Source organism: Physeter macrocephalus, chromosome 21 (genome assembly GCF_002837175.3).
Source record: "Physeter macrocephalus isolate SW-GA chromosome 21, ASM283717v5, whole genome shotgun sequence".
In the NCBI taxonomy this organism is placed as follows: Eukaryota; Metazoa; Chordata; class Mammalia; order Artiodactyla; family Physeteridae; genus Physeter; species Physeter macrocephalus.
In genome coordinates this window covers 42,319,903-42,335,358 of record NC_041234.1, presented here as the reverse complement: position 1 = coordinate 42,335,358, position 15,456 = coordinate 42,319,903, and the positions used below count along the sequence as shown (strand labels likewise).

The window sequence follows — 15,456 nt, the reverse complement described above, 5'->3', positions numbered from 1 at the left end:
GGCACGTGGGATCTTCCCGGACCGGGGCACGAACCCGTGTCCCCTGCATCGGCAGGCGGACTCTCAACCACTGCGCCACCAGGGAAGCCCGGGGGGGTGGTTTTTTGAGCGTGGTGGGGGCGTGGGCTTAGCACATGATAAGCAAAGTTTGGCTTTGGGTTCTACCTGAAGCAAAAAGCCTTGTGTGTCCCTGTGTATGGGTCACCTGGTGATTGCTTAATGTGACAGCTTTTGGTACCCCCTGTTAACACACATTCCTCTTTTTTCCTGAGAGCCTTCTCTCTTCCGTTTTTCTTTCCCTCTCTTTGGAATGTTGGGTGGGGGTGGTTCAGACCAAGTGGTCTCTATGGGTCTCTTCCAGCCTTGACAGTTTGATTTACTTTCCCCCTTTTACTCTTTGACCCAGAGGAACTTTTCTGCGTGGTTCAATGTCCTTGGCCATGATTTAATGTGGATTTTCTAATCCTACCCCTATCTACACCTTTTTTCCATTCTTTCCATGAACACTGAAAGGTTACTGAGTTGTGGAAATGGAGACATGGGCCGGGAGTTCCTGATTTACAAAGTGACTCAGAGTGGTTTTAGCTATATCATGTACATCAGGAAAAAGGTTGCCTCTGAGTTTTCTCATCTGTCAGTATGAGCTAAGGCTCATACTGTTTGCCTAGTCTGCCTTGAGGTCCTCCCTAGCTCTTCTTACCTTCTCCATTGTTTAGCTGTGCTCCCCATATCATTTGATGTAGTCCTTTGTTGTAGCATTTATAACATATTATGTTCTAGCATAATATGTTATATTATGTCATGATTATTTATCCTAGACTGAACTCTTCAAGGCCAGAGCAGTGTCTTATTCATTTGTATGGCTTCAGTACAGGGCAGAGTCTCAGTAAATGTTAGACTGGATGGAACCATTCCTGCTCTGGCTGACACCAACCATAAGAACAGGACAGAATAGTCATTGGAAAGGTTGTGGAAATGCAAGGTGTCAGTAACTCAGCAAGGTGTTTTAAAGCCCCACTGGTTTGAATAAAACAGTTACTTGGGCTGTGCCACTTATTTCTCCCTCAAACTCAGGTTTGTGAACCTAATCTCGGAGAGGAAGACAAAGTTTGCCAAGCTCCCTCTCAAGTTTCTGGCTCAGGAGGTGTGTATGATAAAGTGGCCTTGCTAAATTCTCTCTTCTCAGGAGGGCTCACTAAATGGGGCATGGGGTGATGTGGGTACAGTCAGACTAGCTCATCCCACCACTGTCAGCCAAGCCCAGCAAGAACCCCAGAGCCTCAGCTTCCAGCTTGAAAGAAGCAGACTTGCTCCCTTGCTCATGGCTGCTATCTTCAGTGGGCTTGGCCTGCCCAGCTTGCTGGGAGTGGCCCAGGTGAAGCTGAAGCACCCCAATGCACCCCTGAGTGGGGACAGGAAAGAGGTGGCAGTTAAAGTGCCTGCCCTCTGGTTGTTGACAGTCTGAAGGAGGAGACAAACTCAGCCAAGCAGGGTGAAAATGCGAGACATTCCTGCCTTGAGTGAGTATGGGAGGTGTGTAGAGACCCAGATGGCAGACAGATTCTCAGCCATCAAGAGAAGCTTCCTGGAGGAGGTCTGGGAGAGAAGGAGGAAGGGAGGAAGAGAGGGGAGAATAAAGGTACCCAGGGAGAGCAACTGGTACAGGCAAGGGCAGAGGGAGGCTGAAGAAGGTGATTGTTAATGCTCATTCACAGGAATCTCTTCATTGGAGGAGGATAGTTGGTGGTTGGGGGAGGCGAGAGTCTTCTGATTTTCAAGATCACTTCCACAGAGCGTAAAGAGAATCAGGAGACCTGGTTTCTAATCTTGGCTCTGCCACTAAGAACGGAACTTCCTCTCAGGAGCTCAGTTTCTCTATCTGTAAAATGGGGAGAAGCCAGATTAATTCATCTCTGTGGCCCTTTCTGCTTTAATATTTTCTAATTTCTGCACTCACACCCTCCCCCACAATCAGGTGAACATTCCGGATTGGATTGTTGAACTTCGCCATGAGTTGACCCACAAGAAAATGCCCCATATAAATGACTGCCGCAGGGGTGAGTCCCCAGGGAGTATACCTATCACAGTTAAGCCCAGAGGCCTGGGCTAGGTGGCACTGTGGGGGGAGAGAGAGGGAGGAGGGTCTTCACTTGGGGTCAGAGCTGAGACTAGGGTGAGGCGAGTGAGGCATTTGCCTTGGACACAAACTTTAAGGGGTCTCTGTTCTCCTACATGCTAGCCCCGTGCCATTTTTGGCATCCCATCTTCAAGTCTGGTATAAGTTTTTTCTAGGAAATGTGCTGGTGAGTGGGAGGAAGCAAAGAACTGGGGGATAACCCAGAGCAAGAGGGGCTGCTTCTAGATATTTGAGATTTGTGCCTCCTTGGAGCCAAGCCTCTTACCTGGGGCCTCCCCATAATGTTTGCAAGATGAGGCTGGAGGCCTGCTAGGAGCTGCTTGCCTGTGGCTGTTACTATGGCACTGCCTTCCTTCCTCCCCTCTTTTAGGCTGTTACTTTGTCCTGGACTGGCTCCAGAAGACCTACTGGTGCCGCCAACTGGAGAACAGCCTAAGAGAGACCTGGGAGTTGGAGGAGGACAGGGAAGAGACAGATGAAGAAGACCAAGAGGAAGATAAGAACATTGTCGTTGATGACATCACAGAACAGAAACCAGAGCCTAAGGATGAGGAGAAAGGTGCAGAGCTGGATGTTAAGGCTGATGGAGACAGCGAAGGCAACAAAGAGGTTGATCCTCATTGGCAAAAGGCTGTGAGACATAAAGAGTTGTATGGTAGGTGTCCTTGATACAGAAAGGGACCCATGAGCTTGGAAGACTCGGGCTTATGGTTGACTCTGGTTATTTCCCTGGCTCAGTATTTCCTCTGGGGTTGTTGTGAGGCTTAGCTTAAAAAAATTACTGTCACAAATCATCTTCCTTGAGCCCCGTGAGGCGGGAGAGCCAAGAATTCTAGTTCCCAATTTACAACTCAAGAAATGAGGTGAGAGGGCTCAAAATTCCATCAGGAGCAAGGCACAGGGCTGGTTGCTCTATCTGTTTCCCTAATCTGTTTTCAGAAAGAGCCCGAGAACTGCTGGTATCCTATGAAGAGGAGCAGTTTAAGGTAAGAAAGTGCCCTTGACTTGGCCTGTTCTCATCTGCCCCAGCCATTTCTTCCCTCTTGCCAGCTACCTGAGAGAAGTCTTGAGAATGAAATTGAAAGAAAAGTGGCAAAGCTTGGAAAACTCTTCCAAAGCTCTTCTTGGAAAGAGAGAGGGGGGAAGTAGGAAGGAGACAAGAGGAGCAGAGTCCGGTTGGCTGATCCTCCACATTACTGGAAGTTTATGGATAATCGGTCCCACTGGGTGGTAGGGAACAACAGGGCTTAGGTGGTTGCATAGACCTGCGGTACTGCAGCTGATCAGCAGATGGCGTCCAGGAACCTTCCTAGATCAGGTGAGCTTGAGGGGTACTGTTTTAGCAGGAAGGGAGGTAAGCTTAGAAACCATTCACCTCAACCCTTCCTTTTCACAGATGAAGAAATTGAAGGCATGGATGAGTGAAACGACTGGCCCAAGGTCACATATGCAGTTAGTGATAGAACCAGGACAAGAACCTGAGTCTACTGATTCACTTTCTTCCATAACCCATTGCTTCCTTTCACCCCTTGGTCCAAGAGTCTCTGCCCAACTCCAACCAAATGCCCCCATTGGATATCTATGTATTGGATTATCTGGTTATTGAGAGCCACAATAACAAGGGAACTTGGGGGGTGGGGAGGGAGGAAGAAGAGAAAGTCTGGATTTTGAGGATCAGGATGTTTTTAGTTGCAGGGCCAGTAGGGACATTGTGGGCTCACCTCTGCATACCCTGCCGTATCCCCTGAAGGGACGTGCTGAGAGGTCCTATGAGAAGGAATCCTGGAGGGATGGGGGGTTGTTACCTGGCTGAACCAGCCTTCTGATGGGACCCTCTTTGCTGGCAGGTGCTGGAGAAATTTAGGTATTTACCTCAGGCCATTAAGGCGTGGAATAACCTGTCCCCACCTGTAGAATGCATCCTGGCAGAGCTCAAGGGCATTACATGGGAGAACAGGTGTGTAAGTAGGTAATCAGGGGCTGCCTACTCTCTAGGGTAGAGCGTAGCAGCCTCACTGAAATTGGTTTTCATATCCCAGCTTGCCAACCTCTGCTGTAGGAAATCCCAGGGATAATCTTGACCCCCCACGGGTGACCCTGCATTTCACATGATCCTCTTCGCCAAGCCCTGCCAGCTACCAGGTGGGGTTTGCCTACTCTGAGTAACTGAAATGGCCAGAGGCAAGAATGTCTGCTGTCATCCATCCCCTGGCCAGCTTTGTTCCTCTTTGTCCAGTGGTATGTGGAGCTCTTGGCAACTAGGCAAAGCCCTTAATCTTTTGCTTTTTCACTGCCGATCTCTTGTCCGAGTTTGAGGTAAAAGATATATGGTAGGCACTGCTGGTCTCTTTTGAACTGCTATTAGAGAGGATCAGCATCCCCTGGATAATTGTGGTTGAGGGGACAGAGGAGGGGCCTTCCCAGGGCCTGGATCCTCCAAAGACTAAGTCCCCACTGACCCACACAGTATGGCCATGAGCCTTATTTTCCCCTCAAAGTAGTACTCAGTTCAGTCAGAGCAGTGTCTATCCATTCCTTTCCTCCCTGGCTCTTTGGGGCTTGCTACCTACATTCAGCTGGAAAGGGCTTTGGGAAGAGGTTGGAAAGAATCTGGGATGGAGCGGAGAGTATAGGAAGGTGGTGTATGTGGCAGAGTGGGCCTGGGTGGGGAGCCTGCAGTGCAGGTTAGGATTGTCCCTGGCGTCTTCTTTATTCCCGGGATACCAGTAGTTCCAAAGGTGTTTTATTAGTGTCTGCCCAGCCTAGGCTTCTTAGCTGTACCCTTCAGTAAAGGGGTGAGTGGTGGCCCCCTCAGTAGCTTGGAAAACTATCCTTGTGCTATACAGTAGTGTCAGCCTGGTCATGCTGAGCAGGCAACTGGCTGACTGTTTTAAGTGCTCTTCCTGCATACTGACCTGAGGAGATGGGAGATGGACGGAAGGACAACTCTTTCCTCCTTGAGCCTGGTAGAGGGAGGGATCTGAGCATGACAACTCTCCAGACATTGAGACACCTTGGGAGCTCTTGTTCCCCTTCAGCCCAGTCAGCTAGGAGAGCCTCTCTTAGGGAACTGCCAGCTCTGGAGGAGACAGCTGGATGTTGCTGGTTTTGGTTTGAGCTAGATGGGGATGAGAGATTACCCCTATAGCTTATACTTTTAACCTCTATGTCTTAGTTCTGTGTTCTTGGGGTCCTTAGGAATGTGGATAATATAATATTTGGCCCAGCAATTGAGTCCCCAAAGTTTCTGCTTGTAAGATCTGAAAGAGGGTAACCAGGGAGAAGGGGAGGGGTAGGAGACTGGAGGACTGTCAAGGGAAACAAAGACTGAGCAGGAACTAAAGTCTAAAAGCCCTTGACCCTATAACCTCAGGCATTTAACTCCTTTGTGGGCCTGGGACTTTTCTTCATCTGTGCTTTCGGGCTTGTTCAGCCACTACTGCCCTTGTTATGGGTCTTAGATTTGCCTGTGCTTGGTAAATGCTTGTTCAAAACCCACAGATCCTAGTCTTAGGCTCAGCCCCTGACTCAGGGAGGCTGAGGCCTGAGAACCAACTGTCAGCTGCCTTCCTTTTTCCCCATGCTGGTTTGGCCATTTGAGTCACAGGCATTAGCTGCCTTGGGAGTGGGTAGGGGAGTAGAAGAGGGTCTTCTGCCTGTTTCAGTTTACTTAATTTAGTGTCCTCTTGCTCCAGGGAGGCTCTGCTAGATGCTTTTCTGGATGACGGCTTTCTCATCCCCACATTTGAACAGTTGGCAGCTTTGCAGTTAGACTATGAAGGTAGGGTCCTGGAGGCTCGATGCAGCCTTAGGGTACTGTGTATCCTGGGCAAGAACACCAGGGGTGGGCTGGGTGGCCCTGGACTGGGAGGTCAGGGCTGTTTACTGCTGTTCCATAGCTACTGGAAGCCCTCTTGGCTGAGCAGAACATGTAGCCCCACTGATAAGTAGTTGTTGGGCCATCCTTAGGTGGCCTGGAATTGGGTGGGGTAAGGTGGGCTGGGGTGGGCTGGGGTGGGGGTGGGGGGTCTTAATGCCATTATTGTACTATGTTAATTGTGATCTAGCAACTTGCTAGAGAGCTAGAACAGCAGAACTGGAAGGGCCTTGTGAGGTCATCTAGTCCAACATCCTCATGTTACAGATGGGCAGACTGAGGTCCAGAGAGGGGAAGGTACTGACCCAAAGTCACACAGTGAGTTATTGACAAAGCCGAAGCTAGAACCAGAGCTCTTTTTCTTTTATATTCTATTTTGAGTCAGTTGTTGTTTACCAGATACTAACTGGTTTCTCTCTCTGCTGTTCTACTTTCCTCTTTCCTCCTGTTCTGCGGTGGCAACTCTGTTATTGTTGGTGGGGCCCCTTCTTCTTCTCCCTCTCTCTCCTCCTCTTCCTCCCTTCCTTCTCTCTCTCCCTCTTTCCCTTTCTCACCCTCTTCTCTCCTCTCCTTCTTCCCTCCCTCCCTCCTTCTCTCTCCCTCCCTGCCTCCCCTTTTCCTGTCCATGGGTGTTTCTCACAAACCAGAAAACGTGGACTTGAATGACGTCCTGGTGCCAAAGCCGTTCTCTCAATTCTGGCAGCCCCTGCTCAGGGGCCTGCACTCCCAGACCTTCACGCAGGCCCTGCTGGAAAGGATGCTCTCTGAGCTGCCAGCCTTGGGGGACACCGGGATCCGGCCCACCTACATCCTCAGATGGACCATTGAACTGATCGTGGCTAATACCAAAACTGGTGAGGGAGACTAGCCCTAGCCCCAGGGCCTAATGCAGCCCAGGCAAGAGCATCTGCCACTGTGCTCAGCTCTCGACTGAATAGCACCAGGTGGACACATCCCTTGTTAAAGGTTTAGGTCTGCCCAAGAGGGCCCCACAGCAGCAGTGGACAAATCTCCCTTCACATTTTTCTTCTCAGAGCCAAGTAAACTGGACTGGGGCAACGGGTACTGAATACTTTGAGCAATCGGGAGGTATAGAATGGGGAGTCGGAGTATGGGGGGACAGGGATGGTCAGAGCCAAGCTTTTCGAGGTGCAAGATTGGGTGGGGGGCTTTCTAGTTCCTTCTCCTCAGTCCCTCTCTTCTCTCTCAGGACGGAATGCCCGTCGGTTTTCTGCAAGCCAGTGGGAAGCAAGGAAGAACTGGAGGCTATTCAACTGCTCTGCCTCCCTTGACTGGCCCCAGGTGGTTGAGTCCTGCTTGGGCTCACCTTGCTGGGCCAGCCCCCAACTCCTTCAGCTGTAAGTCTCTTGAATTCCATCCGGTAAGAGGGTGAGACCCTGCAGGCCTCAGGGCCACACAGCCCTAGAATGGCACAGTTGGACGAGCCCTTGCAAGGACACCTAGTCCTGTCCCCGTCCTACTAACAGATGAGAGAATTGAGTCCCAGAGAGGGGAGGGGTAGGGTATTCTTGCCTAAGATCACAGAGCTTAAGACGTGGCTGAACTGAGTCCAGTATGAAAATGGACAAGACAACCCCCCTAGAGCGGTTAGCACAGTGGCCTGTACAGAGTAAGTGCACAATAAATGGTAGCTGCTGTTTATTATTGAACCCATTCTTCTGACTTTACGCCCAGTGCTGTCTCTATTATCTTCCCAAAATATACCTCTCATAGGTGCTTAACAACCTTCCGTGGCTCCTTACTGCCTTCCTAATGAGGTCTAGGCTTCTTAGCCTGACATTCAAAGATCTTTCCAATTCTGCCCCAACCTATCATGATAACCATACCTCCTGTGATTCCCCTTTACCCAGTCAACCCTGGGTGCTGTGGTCAAACTGAATATTGTGCTGGTTCCTGTAAATACCTGTGGTTGTCTCCCTTTTTTTCTGCCATTTCCTGACCCTGAGCCACTTCCCTCATACTCATGGAAGTGTTTAGCACCCAATTCTCTTCCTGCCTTCTGGAATGATATCTGTTTCATTTGAGTGACACATCTGACCCTCAGCTCCTCACCTCCAGTGACCTTCATTCTCCACTACACTCAGCAACCTATTTCCATCACTCAGAGCTATTCCACCTCTGAAAGCTTACATCCCAGCATCCCACTCGGTGACCACCACCTCTTGTCCTACCAGTCCTCACCCTCGCATCCCACAACATCTGCTCTTTGCCTGCCTCCAGACCTCCATCCCTCCATTTCTTACCTGCCTCAATTTTGCTTCCCCTCAATCCTATCTGTGGTTGATCACTTCAGCCACCCATCATCAGCATCCTCAGCTCTGCCCATCCTTTGGCGTGTCTGACTTGCAAACCCCTGAGCTGGGAGTGATCCTCCCCACTCTGCTTCTCCCACTCCTCAGCCCGGGTAGCTGAGCTCTGCTGGAGAAAACCACATAGCCCTGCGGATTGCTGCCACTGCAGAGGTATGATTTTTAATCTCAAGCCAGGCCTAGTTCTGCTTGTCTGAACTTTTACTTGTTTTCTACCCACTTTCTCTCCTGTTTCCTGACTGTTCTGAAAACCCTCACCACTCATCTCAAGCCCCACCCCGCCCGTTTCACCCTAGCTTCCTGAAGCACATGGAGGCCTCCAGCAGGGCCCCCTCGACCTGAGGTCCAGCCCTCATGAACTGATCTGCGGCTACACTCAACATTGTCGCCAGTCTCAGTATGAGGTGGCCTTGGCCAACCCCAAAGCCTCCTCCTCCACCTGTGCTCTGGAGCTACCTCTGCTAGCATCACTGGGGTCTCACCCCAGCCTCTCCCTTGCTCTGCTGGCTCTTACTCTTCAACCTGTGAACAGTGCCTGAGTTTTTCTTATCTTTAAACCAAACAACAATAACAACACAAGCAAAATCTCCTTTGACCCTGCATCCCTCTGTTGGGTTATCACTAGCTTATCACTCCTTCCTCTCCTATCAAAACATCTCAAAAGAGTAGTCTACACTCAACAGTCTCAATTTCCTCACTACCTTCTTACTCCTCAAGCTGTAAAGTACCAAAGCTCAGATCTCTTTATCTAGCTCAGGCCTTTCCCCTAAGATTCAACCTCCTGTATTTGACTGCATGCCAGATATCTCCCCTTAGATGGCCTCCAGGTACCTTACTGTGACCAAAAGAGCATGGGTCATCTTTCTCCCCACCCCAGCCCCAAAGTGAACTTCCTCCTCTGCTCCCTATCTCACTCTCACTTGGTGGCAGCACTATCTACTGTTGTCATGTTGATTCTCTCAAGTACTTCTCAAATCTGAGATTCTGTCTTGCCGTGTCTATTTCCCCTAGTGTCTCCTTCCCTCTATCAGACTAAGCTTTTCAAGGACAAGGGTTCTGCATTAGCCGTCTGTGCCCCAGCATGCCATGCAAGTCCAGGCCCCAAACAAACCTCAGTAAATGTTGTTGAACTGAACTGTACTCTGCTGTCTCATTGCCAGCAGTGCTGTCTTTGGTGGGAGCTGACTCCATGCTTGAGGAATAAATGAAGTGGGAGTCTGGATGCTAAGACCGTCTTAGTCCCCTGATCTTTCCCATGGAGTCAGAAAGTCTTTCTTGAACCCTAATGACATTTGGGGCACAGTTGTATCTTATAAGTAACTTTTAAGAGAGAAAAGTAGCCTTGTTGACAAAAGACAGCCAGTGCAAGACCTCCAGGAGATGGGACTGAACCAAACAGCCAAATCTCCAGATGTGTATGCTCTAGACTGGAAGTGATATGGATGGGTGGGAAACTGGGAGGAGAACCAAAAAATCCTAGAGGCATTTGAGCAATTCCAGCAAGAGAAAGAATAAAGGAAATTTCAAAATTCTGAAGGAACATGGCATGTGTATGTAATGGGGGGAGGGAATGAAAAGAGCAGCATGAAGAGGTTGGATAGGTGGCCTTCAAGGTACTTTCCAATCCTAAGTGCCTACAGAGTGGAAGCTGCTGGTCTTGGAGAAGTCTGGACCACAGAGATCTTCTCCCAACCCAAGCATACCAGAGGGATGCGACACATGCCAGCAGTAACAGCGGCTCACTTGGGTACGATTTCTTGTGCACAGATCCTGCCTTTTGCAGATAATCAGTGAATCTAGTCCTAATCATCCTGTTATACAGATTGGGAAATGGGATTTTCCCAGGTATTAGGCTGCAAGTCAGTAACAAGTCTGCAAGTCAGAGCTGGGGCCAGAAACCAGAATCCAGATATACTGTCCTTACTCCTGTGCTCTTTCTACAGTGTTCCATTAGATTGCACATACAGAACACGAGTTTTCTTTTCCCCACAGGAAAAATAAAAGATACCACTGGCAATTAAGTGTCGGACACGGTGCTATGTTTGTAGAAGCGTTTTCATTTCACTTGACACAGCAGTCTTTGGAGGTGGAGATATTATATACTCTTACTTGACAGATAAGAAAGACACCAAGGTTCTGAATAGTGTGAAGTGACTTATCCAAAAGTCATGCAATTTGTTGATGGTGGGACTGGGATTTGGGCCCAGGGCGTATGAGTCCAAAGTCCACCTTCTTTCCACCAGCCTGACCTGTGACCTTCTCAGTCCCTAGGTGTGACCAGGCAAACCTGAGGAAGGAAATGGATTTTAAGATTCATATCACCCCTGCACCTCAGTGGTCAGACTAGACAGCTTGAGAGAGTTGGTGGTAATAATAAACAGTGGTAATATGGCATCTTGCCAATATAAAGTGCCTGGGAATATTTATTATTAATCATACAAATGGACCACAGTGAGAGCGAACAGAGTTTCTCTCTGGCTTTCCTTCTTAGTAGTAAGGCTGGAAGCTTTTTGAGAGCTTCCCCCAGCCAGCCAATATCAATTCAGTTTGAGCCAGTGCCATCTTGGAATGTGAAATTAGCCCTGCAGAGAGGGTCTCCCAGTGGAGTCACTAGCTCCCAGCCCTGCCCCCAGCAGCCAGTGACCAGCAACCACACCTATGTGTCCGGTCTGCCTATGGGGCACAGAGAGAAAACAGCCCGCTGAGCACATGGCCTTTCCTTCTGTGAACAACCCACAATTCAAACTCGATACACTTAGAAGGAAACTATCCATCTGTCCATCCTACCCATGCCTCCAGCAGTGACCAGGTGCCTGCTGGGTGCCCGGTTCTATGTGAGGCTCTGCAAGGGGTACTCACCCTCTTCCTCCCCAGGAGCTCTCCTTCCCAACCGCTCTGTGTTTGTTGGTTTTGCTGTTAGCGCCATCCTTTGTATGCACGATGTCGTCATCTTTAACTCTCCTCTGCCTTCCCCCCTACCATCTGATCACCAAGGCCTGCTCTCTGTCTGTCTGTCCTTCACAGCTTCTCTCCCTCCCATCTCTGCTGCCAGTGCCCTAGGTCAGCCCTCACCGACTCTCCCTGGTCTCCCTGACTTCAGGCTGCCCCACCCAGGCCATCCTCCACATGGTCACCATGGGGATCTTCAGAAATGCAGCCTTCACCTGTGCTCAAACACGTCAGATGACCCCCTCCACCCAACACACACACACTTAACCTTTGCAGGCTTCTCTTGCTCCCACAGCTCCTCAGCACAGCCCTTCCACTCGAGCCAGGCTACTCTCACCGCATGCACACAGCCCGGTGTGCTCGCTCTTGTCTCTGCACAAAGCCTTCCCTTGATCTCTGCTGCCCTCCTTGTGCTCTCTGCCTCCCCCCAGCTCCTGTAGTGCCCAGGTCTGCAGGGCTCATCTGGCCTCCCTCCCACATTCTGCTTTGTCTTGTCAGCTGCTGCTTTTTTTTCTTCTTTTCCTCCATTCCAGGCTGGGCTGTAGTTGTCCCCCAAAAGGAATCACACTTTGTGTTCCATGCAGAAGGAGCACAACACACTTCCAGGCATATCTTTGGAGCTCAGGATAGATTGCTCAGCTAAAGAGAGGCATCTACTATTCTCATGTCCAGCCCTGCAGGCCTGTTGCCTAGTTTGTGTATTTATATAGCATTTCAGCACGGATTAATAGCTATCATTTATTGCTTGCTCACTATGTGCCAGGCACTGTGCCAGGCATTCTGTGTGAGCTATCTTATTTACTCCTTTCAACAACCCTCTAAGTTAGGTGCCATTATTGTCCTCATTTTACTGAGAGTGGAAGTGAGCCACAGAGATGAATTACAGAGCTCGTTCAGGGTCCATGGTCCTGTTGTACCTGTGTTCTGTCTGCTCTACTGCACTGCCTTTCAGAGGCAGGTCTGGAAGCTTAGAGAACAAATTCAAACTGGAATTTTGGAATATAAAATAACTTGAGATTTTGAATCTTTCTTACTCCATCCCTCTGCTCAGCATCTTCAAAGCCATGGGGCAGGTCCTGCCAGACGAGGAGCAGGAGAAGCTGCTGCGCATCTGTTCCATTTATACACAGACTGGAGAAAACAACCTGACGCAGGAGGGCTCAGAGGCTTCCCCCATTGGGAAGTCTCCATACACACTGGACAGCCTGTACTGGAGCCTCAAACCAGCTGGCTCGAGCTCTGGACCTGAAGGAGAAGCCCAGCAACAGGAGGAACAGGGCAGCCTTAATGATGCCAAGGAAGATGAGAAGGAGAAGCAAGAGGCCTTGGCAGACCACGTGGAAGAGGATGATGAAGAGGAGGAGGAAGAGGAAAATGATGACCAGAAGTGGGAGGAGGAGGAAGAAGGTGATGATGGTGATGATGATGATGACGACGATGATGCTGACGCCGACGACAACGATGATGACGACGACGACGAAGATGAGGAGGAGGAAGACAGGATGGAAGTGGGGCCTATCTCTATGGAGGAGGAGTCCCCCACTGCTGAGAATGCCAGGTTCCTGGCCCAGAAAAGAGGAGCTTTGGAAGGCTCTGCATGGCAAGTTAGCTCAGGTAAGAAGCCTGATATCCACTTTCTCCCCACATCTATCTTCCCTCTCTGGCTGGCTCTTGAGGCTTCCCTTCACCCTAGAGAAAGGATGGAAAGTAGCAGGAGGTAGCCAGCATGAGGCAAGCCTGGGAGACAGCCTGGTGTGTGGATGACAGCTGGTTTCCCTCCCCCTTAAGATGGAGCATGTGAGCGCCAGGGACCTTAGCACTGTCATGCTGCCAGCTGCCTCATGCAGAGAGCACATTCAGAGAGGTTGGTGTGGGTGTGGGCACTGGGCAGCAAAACACAGAAAGCTAGAGGTAGGTGGTTGATATATGTATGATTCTGCGTGTGTTTTTCATGTGCAGTGATCGGGGCAAGGAGCCAAAGAATAGTGCTTTCTGTGTATATGTGAATGTGTATGGACACTTGGAGGCTGGTTGGTGATAGGACAGGATTTTGCTGTGTGTATGAGAAAGAAGGAACCCAGGGGTATTCAGTCAGTGGAAGTGGAAATGAGATCAGAAGGGGGAGAATAAGGAGCAGTGCAGTTTTTTGGTGAGTATACAAGTTAGTGAGACAAAGCCAGGAGGGGGCAAGGGGTTGAATGGTAGGTGGGTGGGACAAAGCCAGGAGGGAGCAGGGGGTTGAATGGCAGGTGAGGGAACATGAGTCAGCTCCTGAGGGTGGTTTTTTGAATGCTCTCATTTGGGTTGGGGAGCAGGGACCTTAAGGCAGGGGGACTCCTCAGGAATGAACAGTCTGATGTGTGCACATGGGCATGTGTGTATGTGTACACGCTGGAGGCAGGGGTAGATGTGGGGCACAGCCCATGTGATGGAGCCTGGGGCTGGGACTGGGTATGGTGTGGGGTAGGCATGGTGGGGAACAATAGGGAGAGAAAGGGGAAACAGTGAAGGAGCTTAGGGGGAAAGTGAAGTCTTTGCCCTTATATGGACGTGTGTGTGGAAGGGCTGGGACATAAAGTCCCTGAGTGCTACGGATGGGGGAACATATTTGTGTGTGTGTGTGTGTGTGTGTGTGTGTGTGTGTGTGTGAATGGGTATGTGCTTGCATGTGCTGGACAAACCAAGGCACAGCAACAGAGAAATCTCTTAGAGCAAGGAGGGGTGTGTTTGTAAATATTCAAAGGGAGGGGCAGTGACTCAGGCAGAATTGTGTGTGTGTGTATGTGAAAGAGAGAGAGAGAGTAGGAGTTGTGAAAAGAGAAAGTGTGAAGTGGGCTGTATGTGCATCTCTGCATACATGCACACATGGTTATATATGTTTTTGGAAGAGGAGGCAGGGTTGCTAAGACCTATGGGGACCAGGAGGCATCTGTATGAGGGAGAGAAGTGGAAACAATAAGAGGTGGGGGGATATGGAAAGGCCTGAGAACAGGCAGTGAAACAGCCATCTTGAGATGGCCTATGTGGTCTGTGCTATCACAGGGGACATGTACAAAGGTATCAGGCTAGAGAGCCAAAGGCAGTGATGTAGACAGGGTTGGGAGTAGGGAGGATGGTCAGGTCAGTGACAGACATGGGGGAATGGTCACTGTGTACAAAGGTGTCTTTGTATGCATAGGGCAATGCAGGGTGTTAAGAGAGTCACAACTTCCTTCACGTAAGAGAGCCAGGGATGGGGAGATGGGCAGGCAGAGGTACAGCCCTTCCTGCAGGGGTTCTTTGAGTAACATAAAACTCTAGTCCAGGGTTGATACTTTCCAGAATGCCAGGGGCATAATGACAGGGAGAATTCTTTGGGTACCAGGGAGATGCAGGAGGCCAGAAACTGTATCTACTTGGAGGATCTCACCAGTGAAGGCTTCACTTGAAAACACTGGATGCACTAGTGTAAGGATGGGGAAGGGATTTAATGTAATGCTGTGTGGAGGGTACTTAAGTGATAGAACAGAGTGGGTGGGGAGTGCCTGACATGGTCCATTCTGAAGTGGAGTATGGCAGGGCCAGGGAGGGGTTGTGAACGTGGAAAGGCTGGGGCATTGAAATCTTTCCCTCTCCCCCTTGTTGTTACTTCCTCTGTATGTGTATACACATATGTGGAGATGCAGGGACGTTAAGATTTCTGGTTTGTGTGCCTGTGCATGAGAAGTATGAGAGGCAGGGAGTAAAACTGGAAACATTTGTTGAGTGGAGGGTTTGGTCTGTGTGCTTATGTACGTATATTGAGGCTCTATAGGGGGTGGGATATGCAATGAGACAGCCCTTCCCTAGAGAAGAGATGTTCTTTGTGTGCACATCTGGGGCAACAAGACCTTGTAGGGGGCAGGGAGAGCATGATAACTGCTGAGAGAGTGTTCACCCTGAGGTGGTATGTGGGCCTGTATGTATATCTCTCAAGGCAAGGCTACTAAGAAATGATGTGGCACTCAAGCACGTTGGGAGGGGGAGGGGTGGTTGTGCATAGATGTATAGGATATCTAGGTCATTCAGATATGCAGAGGTATCTTTCATTTTGGGGAGGAGGTGTGGTGGGAATTCTGGGGCATCCAGACTCTCCAGGGGTGTGTGTGTGTGTGTGTGTGTGTGTGTATGTGTGTGTGTGTGTG

At 49.9% G+C, this 15,456-nt stretch overlaps 1 protein-coding gene across 2 annotated transcripts in view; it reads left to right on the top strand.

Annotated features, from left to right (window-relative positions):
- LAS1L (LAS1 like ribosome biogenesis factor) overlaps positions 1-15,456 on the top strand; it is a 20,656-nt gene that overhangs the window by 2,131 nt on the left and 3,069 nt on the right. Inside the window, exons 3-12 of one of the 2 annotated variants that reach the window (XM_024116567.3) lie at positions 1,075-1,144; positions 1,976-2,057; positions 2,508-2,792; positions 3,077-3,123; positions 3,985-4,094; positions 5,833-5,918; positions 6,282-6,332; positions 6,662-6,868; positions 7,225-7,372; positions 12,345-12,907. In XM_024116567.3, coding sequence (XP_023972335.1) covers positions 1,075-1,144; positions 1,976-2,057; positions 2,508-2,792; positions 3,077-3,123; positions 3,985-4,094; positions 5,833-5,918; positions 6,282-6,332; positions 6,662-6,868; positions 7,225-7,372; positions 12,345-12,907 — 1,649 coding nt within the window. The remainder of the gene's footprint in view (positions 1-1,074; positions 1,145-1,975; positions 2,058-2,507; positions 2,793-3,076; positions 3,124-3,984; positions 4,095-5,832; positions 5,919-6,281; positions 6,333-6,661; positions 6,869-7,224; positions 7,373-12,344; positions 12,908-15,456) is intronic. The other variant, XM_024116569.3, reaches the window with a different exon arrangement.